This window comes from Ambystoma mexicanum, chromosome 11, assembly GCF_040938575.1.
Source record: "Ambystoma mexicanum isolate Mex_15411 chromosome 11, UKY_AmexF1_1, whole genome shotgun sequence".
Classification (NCBI taxonomy): Eukaryota; Metazoa; Chordata; class Amphibia; order Caudata; family Ambystomatidae; genus Ambystoma; species Ambystoma mexicanum.
The window spans coordinates 913,203,852-913,228,876 of NC_090934.1; the positions used below are offsets into that span (position 1 = coordinate 913,203,852).

The 25,025-nt window shown below is 42.7% G+C and overlaps 1 protein-coding gene across 1 annotated transcript in view; it reads right to left on the bottom strand.

The window, feature by feature from the left end:
- The window catches only part of LOC138503906 (mucin-5B-like), a 447,355-nt gene that overhangs the window by 240,658 nt on the left and 181,672 nt on the right, over positions 1-25,025 (bottom strand). The window contains exons 13-15 of the mRNA XM_069623991.1: positions 17,992-18,156; positions 12,205-12,293; positions 5,624-5,750 (exon numbers count right to left, since the gene is read on the bottom strand). Coding sequence (XP_069480092.1) covers positions 5,624-5,750; positions 12,205-12,293; positions 17,992-18,156 — 381 coding nt within the window. The remainder of the gene's footprint in view (positions 1-5,623; positions 5,751-12,204; positions 12,294-17,991; positions 18,157-25,025) is intronic.

Here is a 25,025-nt window from a genome sequence, read left to right on the forward strand (position 1 = left end):
CTCTCCTGCCAAAATGGTGCTTAATATTTGGGTATTGTATGCTGAGATTGCAACTGTTTCCACAATTAATTTGACAACTTGGATAACAATTTATCCCAGAGGATTCTGAGTGGCCAGAAACATTTACGGTAACAGTGTCGGACTAGGGGTTTTAAACCCTCCTTCAAATCCCAGGCTTTTTTTCCACTATTGTTATGATTGTTGTGTATTTGTATGCATTTTGTGAGATCTCTGTTTAAAATTCAGAGCTATACATGATGATTACGATTGTTTCTAAACTTGACCCTCTGCCCGGAATCAATGGACATAAATGGTAGTCCATTTTCTCTCCACGAGAACTGGTGGCCATGTCTTTTTTTTGCCTAATGCATCTCTACGGTTAGCAACTCTTATTCCACTGTTTAATGCTTGTGTCATGATTGCAAATCGTCCCAGTGCGTTTAAGGACACTGACAACACCTTGTGTATTATTGTCATAGTTTACTGGTGGCCTTTGCAGAACACTGAGTAACAATTGTCCATTAATCGAGCATTGAAAATGGTCAATAGAGTAGTTTACCAGCAATCAATAGTTCATTAAATCTGCTTCTTGGGATCTGTTTTGGTCAGGATAGTTATTCTATGCTTCAGGACAGAGGCTGGGTTTGCCCTGGAAGAGCATGGGCTTGTAATGGTTTTGTCAAAGGTCTAAGCAACCACACATATAATAACTCCTCAAGAAACTCAGTTTAAGGAAAAGTAACCAAGTCACTGCATGGTTTTGGGTCAGCAAAGCACAAGAGGTGAAACATTAAAATGAGTTGGTCAAAGACACACGTAAAGTAAATTCTGTGCATACAGCCCATGAACATATCACACCTCCAGCTTATTCTAAATAAATTACAACCAAACTAAAAATGATGTCCAACTAGAGTTTTTTTTGTCAGTAGCTGCAATCGGGAAATTTGTTTTGTCTGCCCCAGGTAGTTAAAACTATTTGCAAAGTCAAAGTAATGGGGCCTCATTACGACCCTGGCAGTAAGGGGTTAACGCCAGCGTTAGCTGCGCCGACCCCTTACCGCCAATTACGAGGTCGCTTAGCGCCATGGCGCTTTTAACACCTGCTTTTAGCGGGTGTTAAAATCCATGGCGCTAAGGGACCATGGAGTTAATTACGCCACCGTAATTTACGGTGGCGTAATTAACGCCTTCCCCACTCCCATTATGCCCTATGGGGCAAAAATGGGAATGGGGAAGGGTAAATGGGGATTGGGGACTTACCGCCCCGCCGACCTCGGAATGGGGCGGTAAGTCCGCCAACCACCATGGCGTAAACGTAGTTTACGCCATGGTGGTAAAGTCACGGCCCAGGCGGTAACTTACCGCCTGGGTGGTATTTAACAATGTATTTGTGATAACTGTATGACAAATTGTGTTATTGAGATGATGTGTAATTATAATATTATAATACATGTGTAAATGTGTTATAAGGTGTATGTAACTATAACAATACTTAATAAAAAATGTTTTGAAAAAAGTAATCGTGAGATTAAACCTGCATTACGGCCCACGTCTATCTACCTCGATGCATACACATTTTTGACACAGATGGAGCTATGCTGATTCTTAAAAGGATAGATAATTAACAAAGTGTTGCTGGCCATTAGATACAGGTCTGAAAATGGTAGGAGATGCATTCCAATCGAGACAACAAAGATTGTAAAGTGGTTTATTTCTGGTGGCTCAGGGGTCATCAGATCATATTAATTGTTCCAAATTCCAACTATTCAGTCAAGTATCGTTGGGTCAACTTAACGCAATGTATTATAACGAAGGGCTAGCACTTCACCTCTTACATAGAGATTCCACGAGGGGGCAGAATAGACATTTGACTGCTGTTACTCACCTTGTCACATTAAATCATGTGATTAAGTAATGTGAGATTACCATTTCAATCTCAGCTCTAAAGTTGCACTCATGGGCCTATTGGTCTAAATCCAACAATCATCTAAAGAGACAGTTTGACCACATATTGGCAGAACATCATGGTTCGTGTCCTAGAGGTTCCTCTAGCAGACATATCTTATCTTCAATTGTCTACAGGTGCTAGAATGTACTTCTATACAGGGAGAAAGTTAATAACAAAAACATTATATTTATATTGAATAGCTCATTGGGTCACACCAAGAGGCTGGGAAGACTGACACAGCAACTCTGGTCAAATTTCACAACTGGAAAACTCTGGAAGTCCCACAGAGAAGTACAACTAATCACTGTCCAATGGTCACTGACCAGCACAGCTACACCTTGTCCTTCAGCCTTGTAGATAATGTTCTGGGCCTCTAATGCTTTAATGCAACTGTGAAATATGATTGTGTTAACTGTGGGTGTGTCCCATACCCATAAGAAAAATTAAGGTATCCGATACAACAGAAGGATTCCAAGAACCACTTGTCCAACTAAAAAACATTGCAACATTATAGACTTCTTTAAGCACCTGTGTTCCTTTCAGGGTGGTATAGTGCAAATGAGTGAGTTCACAAATCACAAAGTCGTGTGAAAGAGTACACCAGTGTAAAAGGAAATCCTACATTCACCTCTTTCAATAATACAACATTGGGTACAGTTCTATAACAATAAATATTACATTTTTTGTAAATTTAATTTATTTTTGGGAGAGTAAACGGGGAGGATTTTGAACATTATGTCCACACCTTTTGACTGTCTCTGCTAATCAATGTATGACAGGGGCAGATTGGCCATTGTTGTTATTATTATTATGGTATTTATTGAGCGTGGACCTAGCTTTGAGAAGCAACAAAGCACTTTACAGAGGTACACAGCAATACAGATATACAACGGAGTGCTTCAGAGAGCTATACAACAGTACAGACACGTAACGGAACACTTTTCTGAAGTAACAACAGAACAGGTATACACCGGGTGATAGGCTACAGAGGGGCACAGAGGAGTGGTACAGCTGTACATGGTGGTGTGAAGGAGATGGGTGGACGGGTTCTAGCAAGTCAGCTGGCGTGGGGGTGACGTGATGGCTTAAGTGTTGAGGAGGAGAGACTCCTTGAAGAGGTGGGTCTTGAGTTATTTTCTGAATTGTAGGAGACTGGGGGCGAGTCTGATGCTGACGGGGAGGAGGTTTCATAGTTTAGGGGCATAAGCAGAGAAGCCTTGTTTTCTAGTCCTTTCTTTTTTCCAGCGGTGGATTTCAAGTCTGCATGTGTTCTGGCTGTTGGTGGTTCACTGTATGCCAGAGATGATGAGCTTCTCTATGAGGTAGCTGGGTGACTTGAGGGCAGCTACCTTATAGATGGTGCATTAAGACTTGAAGGTGATTTGTGCATGCAGTGGGAGTCAGTCAAGGCCGATGAGGGCCAGGGTGATGTGAGTGTGCCTGTGTAGGCCTTTGATGAGGTGTGTAGCCTTGTGTAGAACATTTCTCAGGGGCACAAGGGAGGCCTTCGAGGAGAGCATTGTCCCCCTATAGGTGGGATTGGAGCAATGTTTGAACGGTGGCTCTAAAGCTATTCAGAGGAAGGAACAGCTTCACTTTACACAGCTGATACCAAGCTGTCTGAATTTTCTCTGCTACGTGTGTCTTGAAGGAGAAGTGTTTGTCGATGTGGAACGCGAAGGACTTGGCACAGTAGGTAAGCTCCGGTGTGAAGCCCTTAGGGTTCATGGTTGATAGCCAGATCTGTATGTCTGCGTGTTCAGTGTTGTTGGAGAGGAGTAGGAATTTGGTCTTTAGGGGTTGAGATTCAAGTATGCACTGGGCATCCAAGTCTAGATCAGTGAGAGTGAGGTTTTGAGCCTGTTCATGTCATTGATGGAGTCAATTTAAGGTATAGCTGTGTGTCATTCATGTATTGGTGGATGTTGTTTGTGGCATCGGAGGGCTCCCCGCAGCTCCGTTTATAGATTGAAGACCACTGTGGAGAGGATGGAACCCTGCGGGATGCCACAGGTGATGGGTAGCATTGGCGATCTAGAGGAATCCATGTGAACAAACTGCTGGCAGTTGGAGAGGTAGAACTTGAACCAGCATGCGACAAGGTCACTGAGCCCCATGCCATGATATAGGGTGCCTGTAAGTAACTGATGGTCTAACGTGTCAAAAGCGGCCAAGAGATCGAGTTGAACCAGGAGGTGGGGTTTGCCGTTGTCAAGGTTGCATCGTCGACCACGTGTATGGATGCCTTCTCCATGCTGCATCTGGGTCTGAACCCAGATTGGTAGGTTTGGTGGAGATTGTTGGTGTCGATGTGTTGCTGCAGTTGCGTGGCTACCACTTTCTCGATGATCTTACCTAGGAAGGGAAGATGGGTGATGGGGCGATTGTTACCTAGGTTGTCGAGATCTATAGTGGGTTTCTTTAGAATAGGGTGGATTTGCCCTGTCTTTAGGGTCAATGGCAAGGTGACTTGAGATAAGGAGCTGTTGATGATCTCCAGGTAGGGAAGGAGAGCTTCTGTGGGGAGGATCTTGATCATAGATCCTGGGAGGAGGTTGTCTGTATATTATGTGGCTTTGGAGATGGCCAGGGTTTCTACCATGTACTCTGTAGAGAGTGTCTTGAATGTTTTCCAGGGTGTGTATTTTTCTCGAGAAGGGATGTGAGGTGGGTCTATAGATGCAGAGCTGCTGTCAATGTGCTGGCAAATTTAGCTGATTTTTGTCAATGAAGAAGGTCCGGATTGTGGGGATTTTTTTGAAAGACCTTGAACAGGTTCAGATTTTGCTCGTTAAGACAGCAGCATCGAAGGCACCAAGGCTGGCCAGTTGCTGGTTTAGGACTGCCTCCCTGCATGTGACACCACAGTACCTCCATCAAACAGTCATGATTGTGAACACTAGTCATCTGCATAGCTGTTCACCTGCAGGACAGCAATCCTACTGCATTATGGGCATGTTGCAGAGATATATTCTTACACTACAGATAACATGTTTAAGCCCAGTAAAAGTAAAATACATTTTTATTTTTGGGGTTTATAAAATGTGTATTATTAAATAACTATTATTAGTTATGCATTTTGGAATGCGCTCATTTTATCGTGGATGTACTTGCTCAAGGACCACTTGTGTGCCATTCTATAGCATATTTTGGGGGTTGGTTTAATTATGGTGGGGGTTGTGGTAGTGGCAGGGGGTTCCCCCATATTATATTTGTGAGGATTTTTTTTTAAAAAGAAGGTGTTAAAAAATCGGCCTTTGATAACTTGTTTTATTATTGTCCATGCACACTGATTGAGTGCAAAGTGTTTGAGAGAGAACATCAATCCATTTTTTGCAAAGGGTATAGAGGTCTTCTTTTGCGCACTCCTGAGTTCAGAAACGTTAACAGTGGTGTATTTAGAAGGGAATAGTTGAGAGTTTATTTTATTTATTTTATATTTTTACTGCCCGGTTTCCCTAATTGCCTGGGCTGCAGGTGGCCTTCCATTGCAACCCATGAGTATGAGTGTGGTAACACATTAGAGCTGTGCATGCAAAGTGAAAGATGCATTTCCCAATATCCAATGACACTTCGCAATTGACTTCAAGTGCTTGGGGCATATTAATTGTACATATGGTTTAGCGCATGTTGTCTTTGCGCCGTGACTTACATATTCCACCCCACACAACATACCTGTAATAAGACTCTTCCAGTCTGAGATGACCACGCCCTGGTCAGTGCAACTTTTGGTGTAGGCAGAAAGGATGGAAAGAAGAGCATCTTCACTGCTTTCAGAGTTACAGGTGTCATACATACAGTTCTAGGGAAGCAAAGGGACAACAGAATTAAAACATTGTGGGAACTGGACCACCCTCATTTATTCCTACCACGAACTTGGTGATTTTAATCTACACATAGATGATTAAGGTAATGTATTAGCACACATATTACTCGTTTCAATATTTTAGGTCGAAGACAATGCTCTCTTGGGCCCATTCATACAGTAGGTAATCTTTGAGTCTTTCTGTGATCTTCTGGTACAAGACTCATCCAGTCATTAAGCTTCCATTGATTAAGGAGGTATGGATGCAGACCCTTGTGTTAGATTACATCCTGTATCCTAATAATAATAAGGAGTGTCTCACTAAATCAGCAGGAGCCTTTGCCAAGCATACAGAGGCATCTTTCAAACAATAAACGACAAGTTGTAAAGGGACCATTCAATTCAGTGGTTACAGAGCCTGAATGCTTCAGTCAGCCCTCATGGATGGCCAATAACTTTACAGAGGCCCACCAGAGAGGGTAGACTGTGAATATTTGCAAACAAAATGTTTAGGAAAAAAAAAGAATGTCTATCTAACATTAATTTCAATATTATTACATAGAATGGGGAAATGGGCCAACATGTCGCCCTCACAATTACGACGGCCGAAATGCCCGACTTTTTTTTTTGTTAAACACACCCTTTAGACAACATATATGTGTTGGGGGGGAATGGGATATTATAGTAATATGGGAGGCTGGAGGGGGTCGCCCCCCACATATCTATGTGGTGTAAAGGGGATTTAATTTAAAAGTCAGCATTTTCAGCCGTCGTAATTATGTGCGGTCGCAGTGATCACATAGATCCCATAGAATGCTCAGGCAGGTGGTCCTTTCGTGATGCTCACCATAATATGTGGATGTTCATATGGCAAGCTGAATCAGTTCAGAAGACAAAACACCTTATATGATCATTCTCCTCCCACAATCAGTTGGTGTACTATTTCTCAGAGGCCTTCAAGGGCAGGTGACACTACATCTGGTTCCAGAACCTCTAGATGTCTGTCCATTAAGAAGTTTGCTTCTGTAATTTCCAGCCACTTTGCAGAGCTCAAATAAGAAGCCGCCGGAGGGGCATGTCTTCTGCTCCAACTACAGCTTCCAGAACATGTCCATCATTGGAAGCTACGCAGTGGGCCAGCACTTCTGAGGGAGGACGTCCAGTGGCGAGTTCTTGTTGGGGTTTCATTATTGACTTTGTATACAGGCTTGCAATTTGTTAGTGTGCGATCAGTGAGTTCTTGATGTGTTCGTGAAAGAATACTCAATTGATTTGTATAACACTGACTCCACCTTTGGGTTACTTTGTTACACATGGCCATGGGATTCTGATAAGGGTCAGGAGCCTAGGGAGAGTAATCAGGTTTTGATTTCCCGAAGAAATCCATTTGCTCTATGCTCGGGTTCCACTGTGTTGCATCTTTGGCAAGGAAAGCTTGCAGTGAGTTCTGCATGGTCTGAAATATAATGCATTTCTCAAGAATATTCATTTCTTCCTGGACCCCCTACTTGTTGTTTTCTTTGGTGTTCCCCAGGGGAAAGGCTACCATTGTTGCATCTTTAACACGCTTACTTGCATGTATCTGTTTTGCAGCTATGCTGTATTTCGATTTGAAATGGATGAAATCTGTTTCCAATTATGGACCATTTCATCTGTGTTAAAGTCACCTCCGAGAGGACTTTTGGAATCTTTGAGTTGTGTTAGTAGGATTGCTACATTTAATAAGGAACTGGAAGCTCTTATTTCAGACTTTGAAGTGGTTTCTTCTGCAGCTCCAATTACAGGGACCCAGTGTCCTCACCGGCGGCACACGTCTACCGGAATGGAGGAAATGGCATCTGCTCCACTGCAGCTCTGACAGCACAGACCGAGGTCTGGAAAAGGCCTCATCTTAGTTCCAAGTCGGGGAAACACGGCAAACAGCAACAGGTAATGACTGGATAACTTTACATTAAGGATACCTGCATACAATCAGTCTGTGGGAATGCCCGTGGGAAGGAAAGGGGGAATCTATTAGGACACTTTAATGGGAGTCCTATGGGGAATTTGTAGGATCATGTTCCAGTATATTAGGATGCATTACGACAATTCATAACTTTAAAGTGCTTAGAATAGCGCTGAATATATTGACGTAGAAAGGAGTCCTGGGAGGATAGCTCAGCTGCAACGTGCTCGCCTTGGAAGCAAGACGACATGGAGCAACACAGGTTCGATCTCCGGGTCCGCACTTAGAAACCTCTGGGGATTTAAAAGCGGTATACGCAACTAAGACAAAAACTCCTGTAACAGCGCCTCGATGGCCCTGGGCTGTGTGAGCGAGTTAAAATGCACCAAAAAAAAAGATTTAAACAAAGAAATAAAGGATAAATGCTGAGCTAGCACACTTCGATAAACCCAGATGCAAGCAGGGAATGAGCCATTCCTTGAACATGTTGACCGGCTCTGTACGGAAGGTACACATTGGACTTCTGTTTTCTTATAGTGCCACGCAGGAGTCCGTGGCAGAGCTGGGCTTGGGAAAGGGGTAGACTTTGGACAGGGCTGGTGGGTAGAAATGGCTGGGCTTTGGATAGAACTATTTTGGTGACCGCCATGAACAGGTCATAGTCTGGACAGGACATTGCAGCTCGGTGATAGTTAGCCTTTTAGGTAGACTACTGTCAATACGATACTTTAATCACTTGAGTGCCCTCAGAATGCATTATGTAGGTTCTGAAATGATAGTCCTATCGTTCCTTATGACATAACTATATGCCATAAAATGCGAGTGGAGGAGCATCTGTGTTCCCGACGAATCCAATGGCCCAACGGCCAAAAACGTTTGGTTGCAGCACTCTTGGGGGCAATGCACTCAAACTGTTAAACCAGATTCAAAACTCCAAGTTAGACTGACCAGATTGAATGCAGACACCTGATAGGGGAGTTAATGGTAAGTCTGTACAGTAATTAACATTATTTTTGGTGTGTACCTTTAAAGATAAGGCACCTCAAGCAGAACCATAGTACTTCAGGGCGTTCACAAGGGAAGAAATGGAAGAAGGGGTTGGGGTGAGGCTAAACGGGATAGAGGAATTGTAAGGTGGGGAGGTATGGCTAACATGCAGTATATTCCAGAGGCTGCATTTCTGAGTCAGTTAATGTATCCATTTAATACGAAAACAGTTACGTTGCATGCAGCCTGAAATGGTTGGTAAAAATAAAGAAGTGCAAAGTCTCATCACTTCAGTAATGCCTATTGTGTCTGGATGATAACAAGAAGTAGTGCAAAGCAACGGACCCAGGGGCCCTTGGCAAGGGTCACCTGCTCCTATTCTAGGCTTCTTTGAAGTAGAGGTGTATGATTTTTGCATACACCTCCAGTTGTTTTCCTGGGTCCAAGGTTCTCTGGAATATGTTCCATATGTTTGGGCCACTCTGTGACAGCAACTATTACCAACTCTGCATTTACTTGACCTCACCATATAGCAAACACATGCTCCTGTTGATCTACGGTGTATGGTGGGAGTATGCCTATCCATTATGAAGGACATGTATTTAACATTGACAATGCTCCACAGTACCCAGCCGGTGTAATTATGATGCGGTGTTTTGGCAACTGTAGCTCTCAGTCAGTAGTAGCCACACAACAAGCAACAACAGTGTGCGCTGGCAATGCGTGTATGCAAACTGGGCTGGTTCCTTCTAAATCATGAACCTGATGACCCACACTGATGTGGCAGTGCTAGTTATTAGTTTTGTTGAATGACAATGAGTTTGGCGATGGCAAGGCTGGACGACCATGATGGTCTTGCCCGAACACTACTTCATTCAGTCTGAATGACAGTGGTGCAGTTCTACTACTGAAATAACCGGAAGCTCAGCCACACAGGATCGTTATGCAGTGTTTGACAGGAAGCTCAGTAATCATTTTGCCTGCATTTGTCCATCATTTCTCCATAGGATGAAAGCCTTTTGGCTCTGTTTTCTAAGGCTAGACGGTCAATAAGTTCCACTTGCCTGTGAAAGAACCACTGCAAAATGTTAATGATAAAAATTTGCTTAAAGAAGCACTTTACGTGTGTCTCATTTTAAGACACAACTAGTATGCTTTTTTGTGTTGTGTTGATTGGTATTTGTAAAAAAACGTATCTGATAGTCTGTGAATCCATAAACCCCAAAGAGCCTGTGCCAGGTTTAACTCCAAATATGTTGACACTGTGGGGAACAGCCATGGTCGGGGGCAACCGTGGCTGTGAGCAGCCAGCCCAATGGGGCACACGCATACTAGAAAACATTTGGGCCCCGGCACTTATTTGTTTAAAATTAAGCATGGACCCAAATACACCATTGCTTACCATCACCACATCTGTTTCTCTCATTGTCAGTTTGCCTCCACCTTACTGCAAATGCCGTGCCCGAGCACTATGCTCTGCCCCATTCAGGTATCTCAGTGTAGCTGCCATTTTCTGGTCTTATTAAGCGATATAGAGAAATAACTTCCGACTGTAATTTCTTTTTCTAACATTTATTACAGGAACACAAGATAATCTGATATCCTACTCAATGGCCCTCATTACAACACCGGCACTAAACCATGGTGCTATTAGCACCATGGTTGTTGCCGGTGTTGTAACGGGTCCGCCATGGTTCAATGGGGAATTACAACCCCATTCCAAGGTTAGCGGGGCGGTAATTCCCCATTGAACCATGGCCCTTCCCCATTTCCATTTTCGCCCCATAGGGCTCTATGGGAATGGGGAAGGTGCTAAGTACAGTACTGCAAATTGCGGTACCGTACTTAGCACCAAGGTCCCTTTGCGGGTCCCTACTTTAACGGTTGGTCTAGACCAGCCGTTCAGGTCGGGTCCCGCAAAGGGACCTCGTAGTAAAGCGCTAAGTGTTTAACGGCGCCGCAGCCTTTTACGGCGTCGTTAAACACTTAGCGCCAGGGTCCTAATGAGGCCCAATATGTCCATTGCTTTCCTTTGTTGAATAAAGCCTTTGATTTCTGGCCTGTGGGTAAATATGAGGCTACACCAGGAGGACTGGTCTGGCCTGTCTGCGACCAAAGGGAGTATTTTCAAATCTTTTTTTAGATGCACTAAACAGAAACTCCTCTGCCCAAGGTGCATCTGCTGGCACATTCCCAAGGATGCAGGGTGTGGGGACTTCAGAAGATGAACCACCACCAAAGCCTGAGGGCATAAGTGCTACGCATACCTGTCCAGCAGTGTAGGCTGCGTTCACCTGGATCTGGTGACGCGCTGACCCCTGCAGAGGCCAGGGAGGGACTGTCCTCATCTCGAAGTCAGGATGTCGGGCAGGGTGAACCTCCTGATAATGTTACACAGTGAGGCCGTGAAGGATTCATGGTGGGCTGCATCTATTTGCCCCATCATTGCGTTCTTGCATCTCATCAAGTTTCATCAGTACTTTTCAACAGAAAACAGCTTGAAGCAGGCTGGTGGTGCTGCGGCAGCTCCCTCTACATTGATAGTTGCAGTAGAATGTTAACATGCGTGGTATGTTGAATGCATGCAGTACCATTCCACTGACCAAACAACTATGGTTCTTTGGGCCCCCACTGTTGCAATGCTAAGCTTTCATTTGACGAATGTACGCACTCTGTGAGCTGTGCCCCTGCTTCAAATGAACTAATTGGTCTTAATTACAGGTTATTGATGAATTATAAAAAATACAATCTTGGTCTAGAACCGGATTGCCCGGGTGACATGAAGTCATCTGGCCACACTGCCGTATGTATCATGGACAAAAGGAGGCTATTGCCAAGAGGTTGGGGTCAGTTGAAAGCAGAAACAGGGAAAGAGTAAGGTATTTCAACATTCACAGCTTTCGACCCCCAAGCACCCCTAAAACAAGCAGCCATAAATCCAGCCTGGCGATAGTGTTACATCAGGTGCAGCATGAAAGGGAAGCACTAGCTCAGTGACTGGAACACCTCCCTATCCTGCACTTGACCCGTCCTTCCCTTGCAAGCTTTGAACTTGGATCCAAGACTCCGGTGTTAGCCAAACCATTCCCTTCGGGTGGCCTAAAGCAATGTCCCTCTTCCGCAATCCTAATTATTACATTCTTGAACATGTATTAGAATTGACTGGAAGGGACCATTCGGCCATGCTTGACTTGCATTCAGTCATATGTTACCCTATGCTAGTTATGCAATGGCAGATACTCTGTTGAACGTGACTTTTGTGAATTCTGAACTTGTGCACCTGTCGCCAATATGGCCTGTAGCTAAGCTTTGCAATGACTTCTCTCAGAACAAATACCAGGGCGCAGCATGCAGCTGGCGCAGACCTCAAGGCTTCACGGAAAACACCTCAAAGCTACAGAGGACAGATTCTTCACAGGCATTCCTTCCACATACCCAACTGAGGTGGCTTCTGTTTCTAAACTGCACGTGCTGAAGACCAAGCTGGCTACCCCGTAGCCGAACCCGAAGAAAACCCACCTTGTAAAATGGAGTGGCATCCACGTACATGCTGCACGGAGCAAAGACATCCCCATTCAGCAGAGAGCACCCGTGCTCGGCATACTGCTCTGCAAGGGAAGGAGTTTTGGAATTCAGATGCACTATTTTCACAAATCAGTCAGTTATCAACAGCCATAAAAACAGCAGTACACCAGCCCCCCAGCACACCTAGCCCCAGAAGCCTAGAACGTTCGATGGTAAAGAAACCATAAATCATCTTGCTATGTGGACTTTCGAAAATGGGGTATTTAGGGTTGGATTTTTTAACATTCAGATTTGGCCTATAGCGTTTATGGACCATTTCTGGTGTAACTTTTAAGAAACTTGCAGGTGCCTAGAAGTCCCTCAAAGCTCTCCGATTCTGACGCAATTTGTAGGCTGTGTTCTGAGTTGCGAGAGTTTTGTCTCTCAAGAGTGTGGAGGATATAGAGCTCATTGGCTATGACACAGATTGATGCTTAGGGGGTCATTTTTGAATGAGTTGTTCTGAACATGAGTGTAAAAGTGCCTTTGTGCTTTCATGCTCAACTCCCTCTGATTGTCCTGCTGCTCCACGGCGCAGGAGGGCAGCAAAGCCATGGTTGCATGCCTGCTTTGCTTTCCTCCGCCACCTTGGAAGAGCACCTGGTTTTACGCCTGCATGAAGTTGAACTATGAAATACGCCTTGGTGAAGCATCTACTAAAGACCAGGCGGAATCCCTAGGAATAATGTGTGCAACTCTGCCTGCAAAGCATCATTTGCAGGCAGTGTTGTATTTCCTACAAAGCAGAGAGTGAAAGTGAAGAGTAAAGGTGACTTACCTTCATCTACTCTTCACAACTACTGTTTACAATTGCATGTAATGTAGGCGTCCGGCAACACGTAGGTCTAAGCATTGGTGGTTCCCTGCATGCAAATAACATATCTTGTAAAGGTACTCCCTTATTGTCTTAGACTAGGGTGACGACACATCAATACAAATGTGCGTCATTTGCAAGCTCATGTGCACACAGCTGAAGTCCCTTATTGCCATTCATTGTGAGGGGTGCAGACTGAAACTGCTGGCACCATCATAGCTGCCTCAAGTAGTTAGCATGCAGAAGTACCAGAAGCTAAGCATACCCTGTTGCTTCCGGGCACAATTCAGAAGATTGAAACAGTTTATATTTGCATTATCCAAACCCCGCCCTCCCTTTCATATATTTTAGACTTAATCCACCAGCGGAAAAGCCAACAAACCTCAAAGGATCTCTTTTGGCAGGCATTATAAAAGGTACTCTCTGCTCAGCCATAAGGCAAGTTAGGAGGGCTAAACCAAGATTCCTTCTGTCCCGGATATGTGTAATGTAGACGGAGTACATGCACAACATTGTAGTGCTTTCCTCCCTTGCTATTCTGCAGTTGGAATGCTCCTTGATATTGTGTTGCTAGCAGCTTGCTGTCACAGCTGTGTAGCCAACATTGTATTGATTTTTCTTTGCTTGGCTAAGTGTCCAACAGTGCATCAGCCAATGGACTTGAATTTATTTCAGCAAATCCTGGCAGCATTCTGGTGTTTGCCATATATTCACGTAATTATGTATGAGATAAAGTACCTCCTACTGTACAGTATAAGCACAGTGAAGGTCACTGAGAAGTTCTGTGACCAAATAGAGGAACGAAGTCAAAGGATGAGTGGGGGTATTTTATTACTTATAATACATGGCCACACACTGTCACCCCTTTTAATACTTGGCCTCTTGCTTAATCTAATGTAAGATACTTTCCATGTACTGATACACATACTCAATGTAGAATCTGGTTGGATTTAAAAAATCGAATATGCAGCTTTGAATGTGTTGCAGAAAAATACTTTAAACATTTTAATCAAATGCTGTGAAAAAAACATTTTCATTTTTTTACTTCAAAATGTGTAATATCCTGCAGCTTCTTGTGTGTGTTCAGTCTCAGCAGTGCACAAATTAAACATTCGACTATAAACAGTAACTTGGCCATTCATCGCGGTTAAGTCTCACAGAAAACTATTTAACAAGCAAGGAATTTGAAAAGCTTGTGACAGATTACAATAACTGCTGCACTGGCTATCTCATGCAGCAGGCACTGTGATGTCACAACTGAAGCATACTAACTGATTACAGAGCAGGTGTGATATCATTTTCTTATCACAACTTGCCTGTAATAAAACAATTATTTTCAGGCTTTTATTCGGATATTGCAGGCTGCCGGTGTATTATACCACTCTAATTGTACTTTATTTCAGTATGTCTAGGATTAAGGTTGTATCTTCTTAAAATGATTTGTGATTCTCAGATTCTTTTTTATGGCAGTCTTGTAAATTTCAGAAGTGGAAAATCGCACAGATCACTGGGATGACAGAGAAGAAAAGGGGAGATGAAGGGAGGAATGAGTGAGTGAGTAAAGATAAAAAAGGGGGTCTAGAGACCAATATCCAGAGAGAGAAGAAGGGTTGACAATGTATGTCCTGAAGGTTTCTATTGAAGGGCCTGTACTCACATAAGCACCTAGGTCTTGCCACTAAACCAATGTGTACACATAGAGTGTGGAAATGAAGCTGGAATCTGTCTCTAAGCACCTTTGCCCACTGCTAAGCTATGTTCTACATTCATCACCCTCATTTTCTCTCCCCACTTGTGTGTCCTTACTGCTTTGACTGTTGCCTCAGTGCACCCTTCTTGATGATGGCCTGGGCTCTCCTCTGACCAGGAAGAGGTGGGGGGATCGTGCTGCATGCAGTATGTGCTCATAGCCATCTCTCCTCACATTTCCAGGTGTACTGTGCCCCCACTTTTACCCTCACCTACTTTCACCAGTGCATCTGTCTCATAGTTTATTTGCTGCTGTATCTTTTTTGCTTTCCTTCCACCATCTTATATGCTCCTTATAAATATTTTCCTCTAAGCGCGGACGTGGTCTGCTTCCATGTGCACATTATGTTCCATTTGGGTGACTGACTAATGTGGTACGCCACTTTGTGAGCATGCATAGTTAGTCACTGAGCTATCTCTGAATGGAGCAGGGAAGGGACTCTTCCCCTCAGCAACTACTGCAGATCTTTACAAAATGGTATAAAAAAGATGCATCTTTGGTACTATTTCCAACGCATGGGCTACAAAAGCCAACCAATGTTTTATATGTAAGAGAGTTCATTAATTAATCCAATACTTCGGGATCTGACGCAGTACATAGCAAAAGAATTCATGTGCAGAGAAAAATACTTGTATGTAGCAAAGGAAAACATTACCTGTTTATGGTATCCGGTCTTTCCATCTAATGCCATTGCTTCTAATGCCATTGCATCAATTTTTTTCCATCTAAACACTTTGAATCTAATGCATTTGTTGGGGGGGCTAAAGGGTTAATTTGTGTTCAGGTGCATTATAAAGGGTAAAAACGCCCCCCCCCCAAAAAAAAAGAAAATGAAAATGCTTTAGATGCAAAGTTTTTAGATGGAATACATTCGATGGAATGGCATTAAATGCAATGGCATTAGATGGAAAGACCATAAACCGTACAATACCAACTGAGCACACTGGCCAGTGTCTATTGCCTTTGTAATGGCCAATCAGACTATTAGAGACACATCTACACCATTAAAGCCCTGTACACATGTGTTTAGGCATCCTCATGCTGGCCACAATGTTCAATACCTCGAATGCCTTGACAGCAATCCATTGCCAATATTGTTTGAGAGTATGTAACATTTTAAAACCTTTCATGTCTGTTTGCCCCTATAGAAGTGACTTAAGAAGAATGAATTTGAAAACTAAACCATTGTTTTTTTTTTATTTTTTATTGTTGATGCAGATAAGTTATGGAAATCAAGATATCACATAAGAAGGATTTTTGAGGTCTCCTTATGCATGATTTAGTAGGAAAGGATGTATTATCTGCACTGTATTATTTGCTATGGCGTTATAGCATGATGCTTTTAATGATGATTTTAAGAAATAGTTCTGCTGACAGCTTTTAGTAATTCAGTCGTTTGCATATAAGATTGGCTTGCTACTTCTAAAAGTAAGAGCCAAATTCGATTATTTTCAGAACTCTAACCTGCTTTTCAGAGCTCATAGGGGGGTGCCTTTTATGAAGAAGCTGAGAGGGACTCTGGCAACATGGAAGTGCCAATTTGAGAAACTGTCTGGACATCTTCCTGGTGAAAATCCAGATACACACAGGTACATGCATGCATGCTGGTGCACATACAGGTGTAAGGTTCCACTGAACTGCCTGATCCTCATAAAGCCCTATTAGGCGAGGGTTAGATATGGGTACCGGAGCATGGGAGTGGGGGCTGGGTTACCATCTATTTAAAAAAAAGGTTGGTGTAAACAATCCAGAAAGCGTAGAGGTAAGCAGTGTAGCATTTTCGTGAACAATTATATGTTGAAAAAACAAAACAAAGTAGTTAATTTATTATTGACATTTTAAACATATTAAACCATTCAATTTTCCAATTTTCAGTGTTTTGTACTAATCATGTATAATGCTCTAATCAATAACAATCAACAACAGTTCTATAATTAGAGAATTTACTTTATTTGATTCAATGTGTGCACGTTCTCTCTTTTCCCCATAGAATTGTACAGCAAATTGATGGACTGCGAACTCGGTCACTGACAAATTCTATGGCTGACAAGGAGGCGAGTAATACTTCTGCCCCTGCTTACACGCAGTAGCCACAGAGCTTTAGAAGTGAAGAGAGAGGGAAGAGAGAGAACATTTGTGCACCTGTGCATTTGTCTGGTGTGAGTGACCCTTGTGGAATAATGAAAGGAGACAAAGTGAAAAGAGGAGTGGAGAGATGATAGAGGAGATTGAGAGAAATGTAAAGAAATAGGGCAGAGAAGAGTGGAAACAGTAAGATGAAAGAAGGATCAAGGGTGACGACGGTAGAGGAGAGAAAGAGGAATGTAAGGATAACATTAAAATGAGAAGGGGAAAATATAAAGGGTAGAGAGTGGGAAACGGCAGGCAGAGATGAAGATGGGTATGCAGGTAGAACTGGAACATGGGGAGATAATGAGATAGAGAGCATGTACAGTAGAGAGGTGGAACAGTGGGATTAAGGCCAGTCAGGAGAAGATGAGGAAGATAGGGATACAGTCACAATGTGAAGTGAAGGAGAGCTGGACTAAGGGGGAGCAGGAAGATTAGAGATTAGGGTAGTTAGAGAGAATAGAAGGCATTGGTGTTGGGAAAGTACGCAGAAAGGCAAGTCAAAAGAAAAGGAGGGAGAAGGAATAAGGATTATCAGCAGAGAAAATAAGGACATTAGGAAGAGTTGGTTGAATAACTTTGGCCTAAATAAAGCAAGTAAGGAGGGGAGGAGAGGAGAACAATATCGAGAAAATCGGATGTGGGAAGGACGATAATAAGAAATAAACTGGAGAGGCATGACAAAGAGATGACTACGAGGGATTAATGAGTAGGGAAAAGGGATATAAAAAGAGACTGCGGACGCGAGAGTGGTGAGAGGGGTAGATTAGCACAAAAGGAAGAGTAAGGTGGTATAGGTAAAGAGTGACGAGTGAGAAAATAAGAGAGACAGGGTTGAGAAAAAGAGAAAGTAGGTACTAGAAGAATAGAGAAAGGTGAGCAGTAGGAGAAACAATCAGAAAAGCAGCATTAATGCAAATGCTTTTCACACCTGAGAAGTTATGTTAACAGCATTGAAAGGTCCCCGAAATGTGATAATTTAACATTTGTGTCATAACAATGAATGCCTTCTATCAGCTTTTATATTTGTGCTCATGACAGAACTTACTCTTATCAGGGCTTGTGATGCAAGGATCATCAACGTTGTCCTTTGAATCTTGGCACGTGGCCTGAGTCATCCAGGAGTTGGCAAAAGCCGCAGGTGAGTTTTCCACTACTCCAGTGGCTGTTCGCAAGTCATCGCCCTGTAGATCATTGAAATTTCCACAAAGACCTAGCAAAATAAATGGGAAACATTTATTCTCTGGAAATGTAGTGATGGATTTACCAGGCAAGGTTATGCAGATAAATATGGACTGAATGGCTATCTAAGGTCCAGTTTTCTTCTGCTCCCTCACTCTTGGAACATGATGAGAGATCTGTCTCAGATATTTGGTTTTATTCCATCCATCCAGGTGCACATTGATGGAAAAACAATTCTACCTGTGGATTATTTGAAGTATGTCAAAATGATATATATATATATATATATATATATATATATATATATATATATATATATATATATATATATATATATATATTCAATGAAAAAACTTTGTTAAAGGGAGGTTATGTTTAAGTTGTGCTACTAAAAACCTATCAAATTCAGTGAAAAAACTTTTTTTTAAAACTTTGTTAAAGGGACGTTATGGTTACAAGTAAAACCCGAAAAACCCCTGAAATTCGCCAATTATGGTAAGCTAAGCAACCATAACTCGCTCCACCACCATGCACTGCTAAGAATAACACCCATGACATCAAAGATGACATCACAAATATGATTGATGACATCACTGATGACATCACATGTGCATTTAATTTTCATAGGAAGTCCCTACAAGGGGTTGTGAATGTAATGTTGGCAAAAAAGTGTCATTGGTCATCTGGAGATGTGTGATGAACTACATACTTGACTATGCAATGTATGGCTCCAAAGAACATTCCATTGCAGTGTTGTTTCTAAAACAGGAACCTACTCATACAAGCATTGGCTGCAGCATACACCATAGAGATGTAATATTTCAAATTTTCCCATGTTGGATAGTAAAATGGTGAATGCTTCTGTATCACACATTTGCGTACTGTGAAACATATACTAAGTAGGTAATAATGCATCACTTACTACATAGTTGTACTACTACACACAACACATTAAGAGACCACAATGTATACACATATGGGGCTTATACAGGGAGAGTAAAGTAAGTAAACAAGAGGCAGTATCATGAGCCACTGTGTATAACCAACATGATTATCTTTTCGCATAAAAATGATTGCTGTGTTTCAGGCCTGCTTTTCCCCCTATGTATGTGCATCATAAGATGCGATTGAATTCTAAGGAAAGTACTGTAAGAACATGTGAGAATAGCAACGTCTACAAATGTAATACCTTTTGAATTTTAAGTTTTTGACTGTCAGTGAATAAACTCACCTGGCCTAGATATGTCAGTGAACAAAAAAGAAGGGGCTAAACATGTGATGTCATCCGTGATGTCATCAATCATATTGGTGATGTCATCTTTGATGTCATGGGCGTTATTCTTAGCAGTGCACGGTGGTGCGCAAGTTATGGTTGCTTAGCTTACCATAATTGGCGAATTTCAAGGTTTTTTCAGTTTTACTTGTAACTATAACATCCCTTTAAGAAAGTTTTTTCACTGAATTTGATAGGTTTTTAGTAGCGCAACTTAACCGTAACGTTCCTTTAACAAAGTTTTTTCATTGAATTTCATAGGTTTTTATTAGTGCAACTTAATCATAGCGTCCCCTTAACAACGTTTTTTCATTGAATCTCATAGGTTTTTATTAGTGCAACTTAACCATAACGTCCCCTTAACAAAGTTTTTTCATTGAATTTCATAGGTTTTTATTAGTGCAACCTAACCAGAACATCTACGAACATCTGACTTCATTGCGGACCTTCCGGACAGTACCACATGACCACATGCTGGCACGCAGCATGATGACGTGTCCGAGAACCCGTCCGCACTTCACGATAAGATCTGTGCTTCGCGGACAGTTCGGAACTGCAGTTTCTACTGATCTAGGAACTTTCAACTTCAACATTTCCCTTGCACAGCTCCAACACCTATTCCTACTCATCCATTAACAATCTAGTACACAGTACATATTTTTAGCAAAACTGCTATTTATCTTAAAATGGAATCAGCTAATGCCATCCCTCCTCCCTAGGAGACACCACCACTGCTGTAATCAAGGAGCATGAGAAACACTGCCCCCTACCTTAGAAATAACACATGCGCAACATTTTCCCCTGTCCACCTGAACCTCCATATTAGAGTTTGGTGCCTCTTCCGTCATTTCCCTCCCCACGTTTCGTTCTAAGCTCTCCTGCCAGAAAAAAAAAATGCATCCAAAAACAACAAAAGAAATGTTTGTTTAGGGACCACCTTTCACAGTTAAAAATAGAACTAAAAAAAAAAAACCTATAGACTCCATCTACTTTATATTTCTCAGTAAAGTACATTGACCCAATAAGATTTTCCAACATTTCCATTTGCATTTTGTGTTATGCTAATGGCAATATTGTGGTATTTATCCTCCGTTCCAGGGATGGAACAGTGTATACCGGCCTGGCAGCCGAAGTTATCAGCCCAAGCGAAGCAATGGTGGATAGAGAGGTCTCTGGACCATTATCCCCCCATTCCAGCCCCTGTAATGGGGGATGAAGGCCATTAGCACCCTAGGTTCCCAAAGCGGGAACCCAGGATGTTGGATTTTCCAAGATGTGCAACATGGAAAGGGAAGGCGGGGTTCCATACAGGGCCCCTCTTCGCTTTCCATGGCAGCCTGAAGAAGGCAAAAAGAGAACTCTATGACCATATTACCACAAGCACATTTTTCGTCCTTTTCAAATCTATCCCAATTTCGAATAACTTTTCCACAAAGCCAGTCCCAGGTGGACATGGCCACTTTAACCCCATGTTTTGTCCCTCTTGGTCATGGTGAGTAGCCAGATTGTCTGGATCATGACCTTATAACATGACCCGGACAATCTGGCCACTGCCCATGGCCACAGACTACACCTCAGTCACCAAAGGTATATCGCTATTTTTTGTACCTACATTATGACATTTGTCAAAAAATAAAACACGGGCACATTTGCAAAACCATGCTTTCATGTCCTTCTCAATGCTCCTTACACAAGTTTGCTGGAAATCCACCCATGTTTTATTTTTTCAAAAGTGTCAAATGGTGCACATACAATCGTCATATAACCTAGCCCCCACTTGACAAAATCCATTCAAACTTTACAAAAACATTTATATCTAGATCTATAATCTTGTTGCAAACCTTTGTGTAGATTTGTCAAATGGCACCACATTTATAAGCCTTAACAATATTTTGGACCCCGCCCTAATTCTGCCCCCTCTTGACAAAATCCTACCGAAACTTTGCAAAAACATTTGTCTCTAGATCTATTATCAGTTTGCCAAATTAAGTGTAGATTCGTCAAATGGCACCTCATTTATAAGCCTTTACACTATTTTGGGACCCCTGTCTAATTTTGCCCTTTCTTGACAAAATCCCACCAAACTTCAGAAAAACATTTATATCTATTTGTACTATCAGTTTGCCAAATTAAGTGTATATTCATCAAATGGCACCTCATTTATAAGCCTTTACATTATTTTGGGATCCCCCTCTAATTTTGCCCCCTCTTCACAGAATCCCACCAATCTTTGCAAACTCATCCGGGATCAGGTTAGGAATATAAATGCAAAATAACATCCAGTTCCATTAAGTGGCGCTTAAGTTATAAGCCATCAAAGAACTGCTTTTCACCAAACCAGTAATGCAGAGGTGTCCGCGAACTTTCACAGGACTGTTTGCGAACATCCGGACTGTTTGTGGACTTTCGCATGAAAAACACCAGTTTTTTGCTTCTTGAAGCCATATTCCATCCCATCCTCATCACCCCTCACGTCCCAGAGATTATTTGATAGGTTTGACAAGTGCAATGTTGTGTTTTTTAATATGTTTTTACTGCGATGTCCGCAGACACCGGCCGATGTCTGCGAATCCAAGATGGCGGGCGTTTCCAAAATTCTGACGCACCTCGCGCTTCACGCCAACCAATCAGCGAACACGTTGGGTGCCCCCGGACATGACACAAGTCAATTAGCCAATCAGTGTCCTGTCGGCGGAGCGAACAGGGAAGTGTGTCTTTGCTTTATGTTTTTGTCATTTAAAAAAAAACTACTTGACAGATTTACACCAAATTAACAAAAGCACGCTTTCGGGACCAAGCCACCGCTCCTGCCACAAATTTGGTGAAAATCCGTCTAGCGGTTTGGGCTGTAGGCATGAGCAAAGTTTTTCCCATTATGTCTATGGGAAAAAAAGAAACTTTGGGACCCCCCTATTACTGTGCCCCCCCCCCGTGGACCAAACCTCACCAAACTTTGCAAAAATATTCAGAGTGGGCCATAAACTTTTTTTGCAAAGTTTGGTGAGGATTCGTCCAGGGGGAGCAAAGTTATAAGCTGCCCAAAAAGTGCTCTTCCTATGGGATTAGCAACTTAACCATAACTACACGGCCACAACCACGGGCCTGTTATAAGCACCTTCCCCATTCCCATTGAGCCCTATAGGGGCTCAAATGGGAATGGGGAATGGTTTACTGAATGGGGATTTACCGGGTCCTCCAAGCTCGGAATGACCCGGTAAGTCTCCATTCAGTCAGACCGGACCCAGACCCGGGTTTGGAGGCAGCCATTGCGCTAATAGCGCCATGGCTACCTCAAAACTCGTAATGACCCCCTATGTGTTACTACTGACTTCTGCAATTGTATTCAGTCTCCCCTCTTGTTTCTCCACTATTTTTAATGCTAACTCTTTGTTCTCTCCTCCTTTCCCTTCTCCCTTTTCCTATCTCCTCCCCTTACTTTCTTCTATGCACTTACTCTATCAGAATAGTCCCTGGACCTAGCATGATAGCAACCTCGTCTGTCTCCTCCCCCCTCCCCTTACTGTTTTTTTCCTCCCCACCCCCCCCCCGCCAGGCACTAGCTGAAATGTCGTCAGGCATTGTATGCTAGTCGCTTGTTTTGTTCCACCCCTACCTTTCTGCACCCCTCTCCGTCACCTTTTGTTTTTTTCCGGCTCTACCAGAAATTTCGTCAGGCCTAGTACGGTAGTCACCTGTCTGTTTACATTTCCTTCCCACTCTCCCCCTCCCTTCCTTATCTATGTCTTAGCTCTTGCACTATCTGAAATGTCGTCAGGCCAAGTACGATAGTTAATTTCACATCCTTACTGTTCATGGCCTGTAAGAATGACATTGTATTTTCCCTTGTTCCCTCCCTTGCCTTGAAGCGCTTTGAAACACATTGTGTATAGGCGCTATATAAATAAACTATCATATCATATATATTATATCATTAGAACTACATAATTGAACCACATTACACATGACTCCACCTGCCACCTGCCAATGACCGCCACTGCTGCACACAATATATCTGAGTTAATCATGTTTATTACTTCTGGCCAGCCCTTGCTAATGTGTTTGCATGATGTTTTAGTCGATTCCTACTAAGCCCACCATTATTTACTGTTACCTCCCACTAGCCCGCATTCTCACACAGTGCCTTCTAGCATTAGCAGGCTATTTACGCAGCATTTCGGTCACCGGCTACCTGCATAGCATCTGTTTCTTTGAGCCCTATAACTGCATAAACGAATGAGGCTACATATGATTCCCACCTGGCCACCTGCCAATGACCGCCACTGTTGCACACAATATATCTGAGTTAATCCTGTTTAATACTTTTGGCCAGCCTTTGCTAATGTGGTTGCATGACGTTTTAGTCGATTCCTACGAAGACCACCTTCATTCACGGTTTATTGACTCCCACTAGCCTTGCAATCACACTTGGTGATCTCTTGTCTGAGCGCATTGCTCACATAGCATACTTGTTACTTACCAACAAATCGAAGTACATGGTGTTGCACATATACCTAACCACGCATCCTTGCATTGTATTTATCAGTACCTGCCTGCATTGTGCCATGACATTGTCATTACTTGACTGTTAAATAACTGTACCTGCTTGTGAAACTACTATAGCATTAACTGCTTATTACTGCCTCACCTCATAACCCTAGCCTGTCCCACTCAATTGCGTACTGAGACATCCAGTACCAGTCCAGGTCTCACTCTGTGACCTTCCTCCACCCTCCCTTAGTTATCCTATTACACCCAACCTTGGAGTGTAGTAACTCACGCATTGCTCCTTATTTCTGACCATATATCTACGCTCTGAACTTACCAGTATCCTTGCATGAACGGTCACTCTGCCCGCCCTATTCTCAGAGAGAATTTCAACCTGGTACCTGCACTGACTACTAAGTCATGCTCCTCATCACTACCAACTTTGTACGTATACTGCCATTGATCACCTCTCTCTTCGCTTGTACATTAGCTCCTTACACTCCTAAAACTATGGGTAACTTCCAAACACACAATATCTTGGTTACAGCTAACTCAACAAAGGTCCCACCGCAGAATCTCTGACTCTCCCTCACCATGACTACTCCTTTACCACAGGCAGATCACATTACACCAACAAGATTTTTGCCACCTTTTCAACCTGCTCCTGACACCCTCATCTCTAAAGTTAAATCACTCATTCGCCTCACTTGTCCATTATCACCAGCGCAATGGTTACAACTATACACCACCAGACCTACACCCAATCAACCTTGCTCCACAAACCTCAGAAACTATAGGCTCAGATCTAGATTGAATTTAGCCTCTCAACCACTAACTATTGACAGTGACAACTTTAAAACCTCTATCCTACTAAAGAAGAGAACGAAACAAAAATCTAACTTTAATACTCCCACCAACAATCCAACACGGCAGAAAATGGCGGGCCTTCCCTCCAATGTACCTGACACTGAGATAACACACATCAAAGGTGCTTTGATTAATGCCAGATCCAGGTTATAGGTCAAAGTATCGAATAAAAAGGATCGAATGACAAAAGGGTCGATTCAAAAGGACCGAAAACCAAAGGTTCATTTTTTTCTCTTTTATTTACATTTTCTTTGGGCGGGGGGTCCCCCCAACCC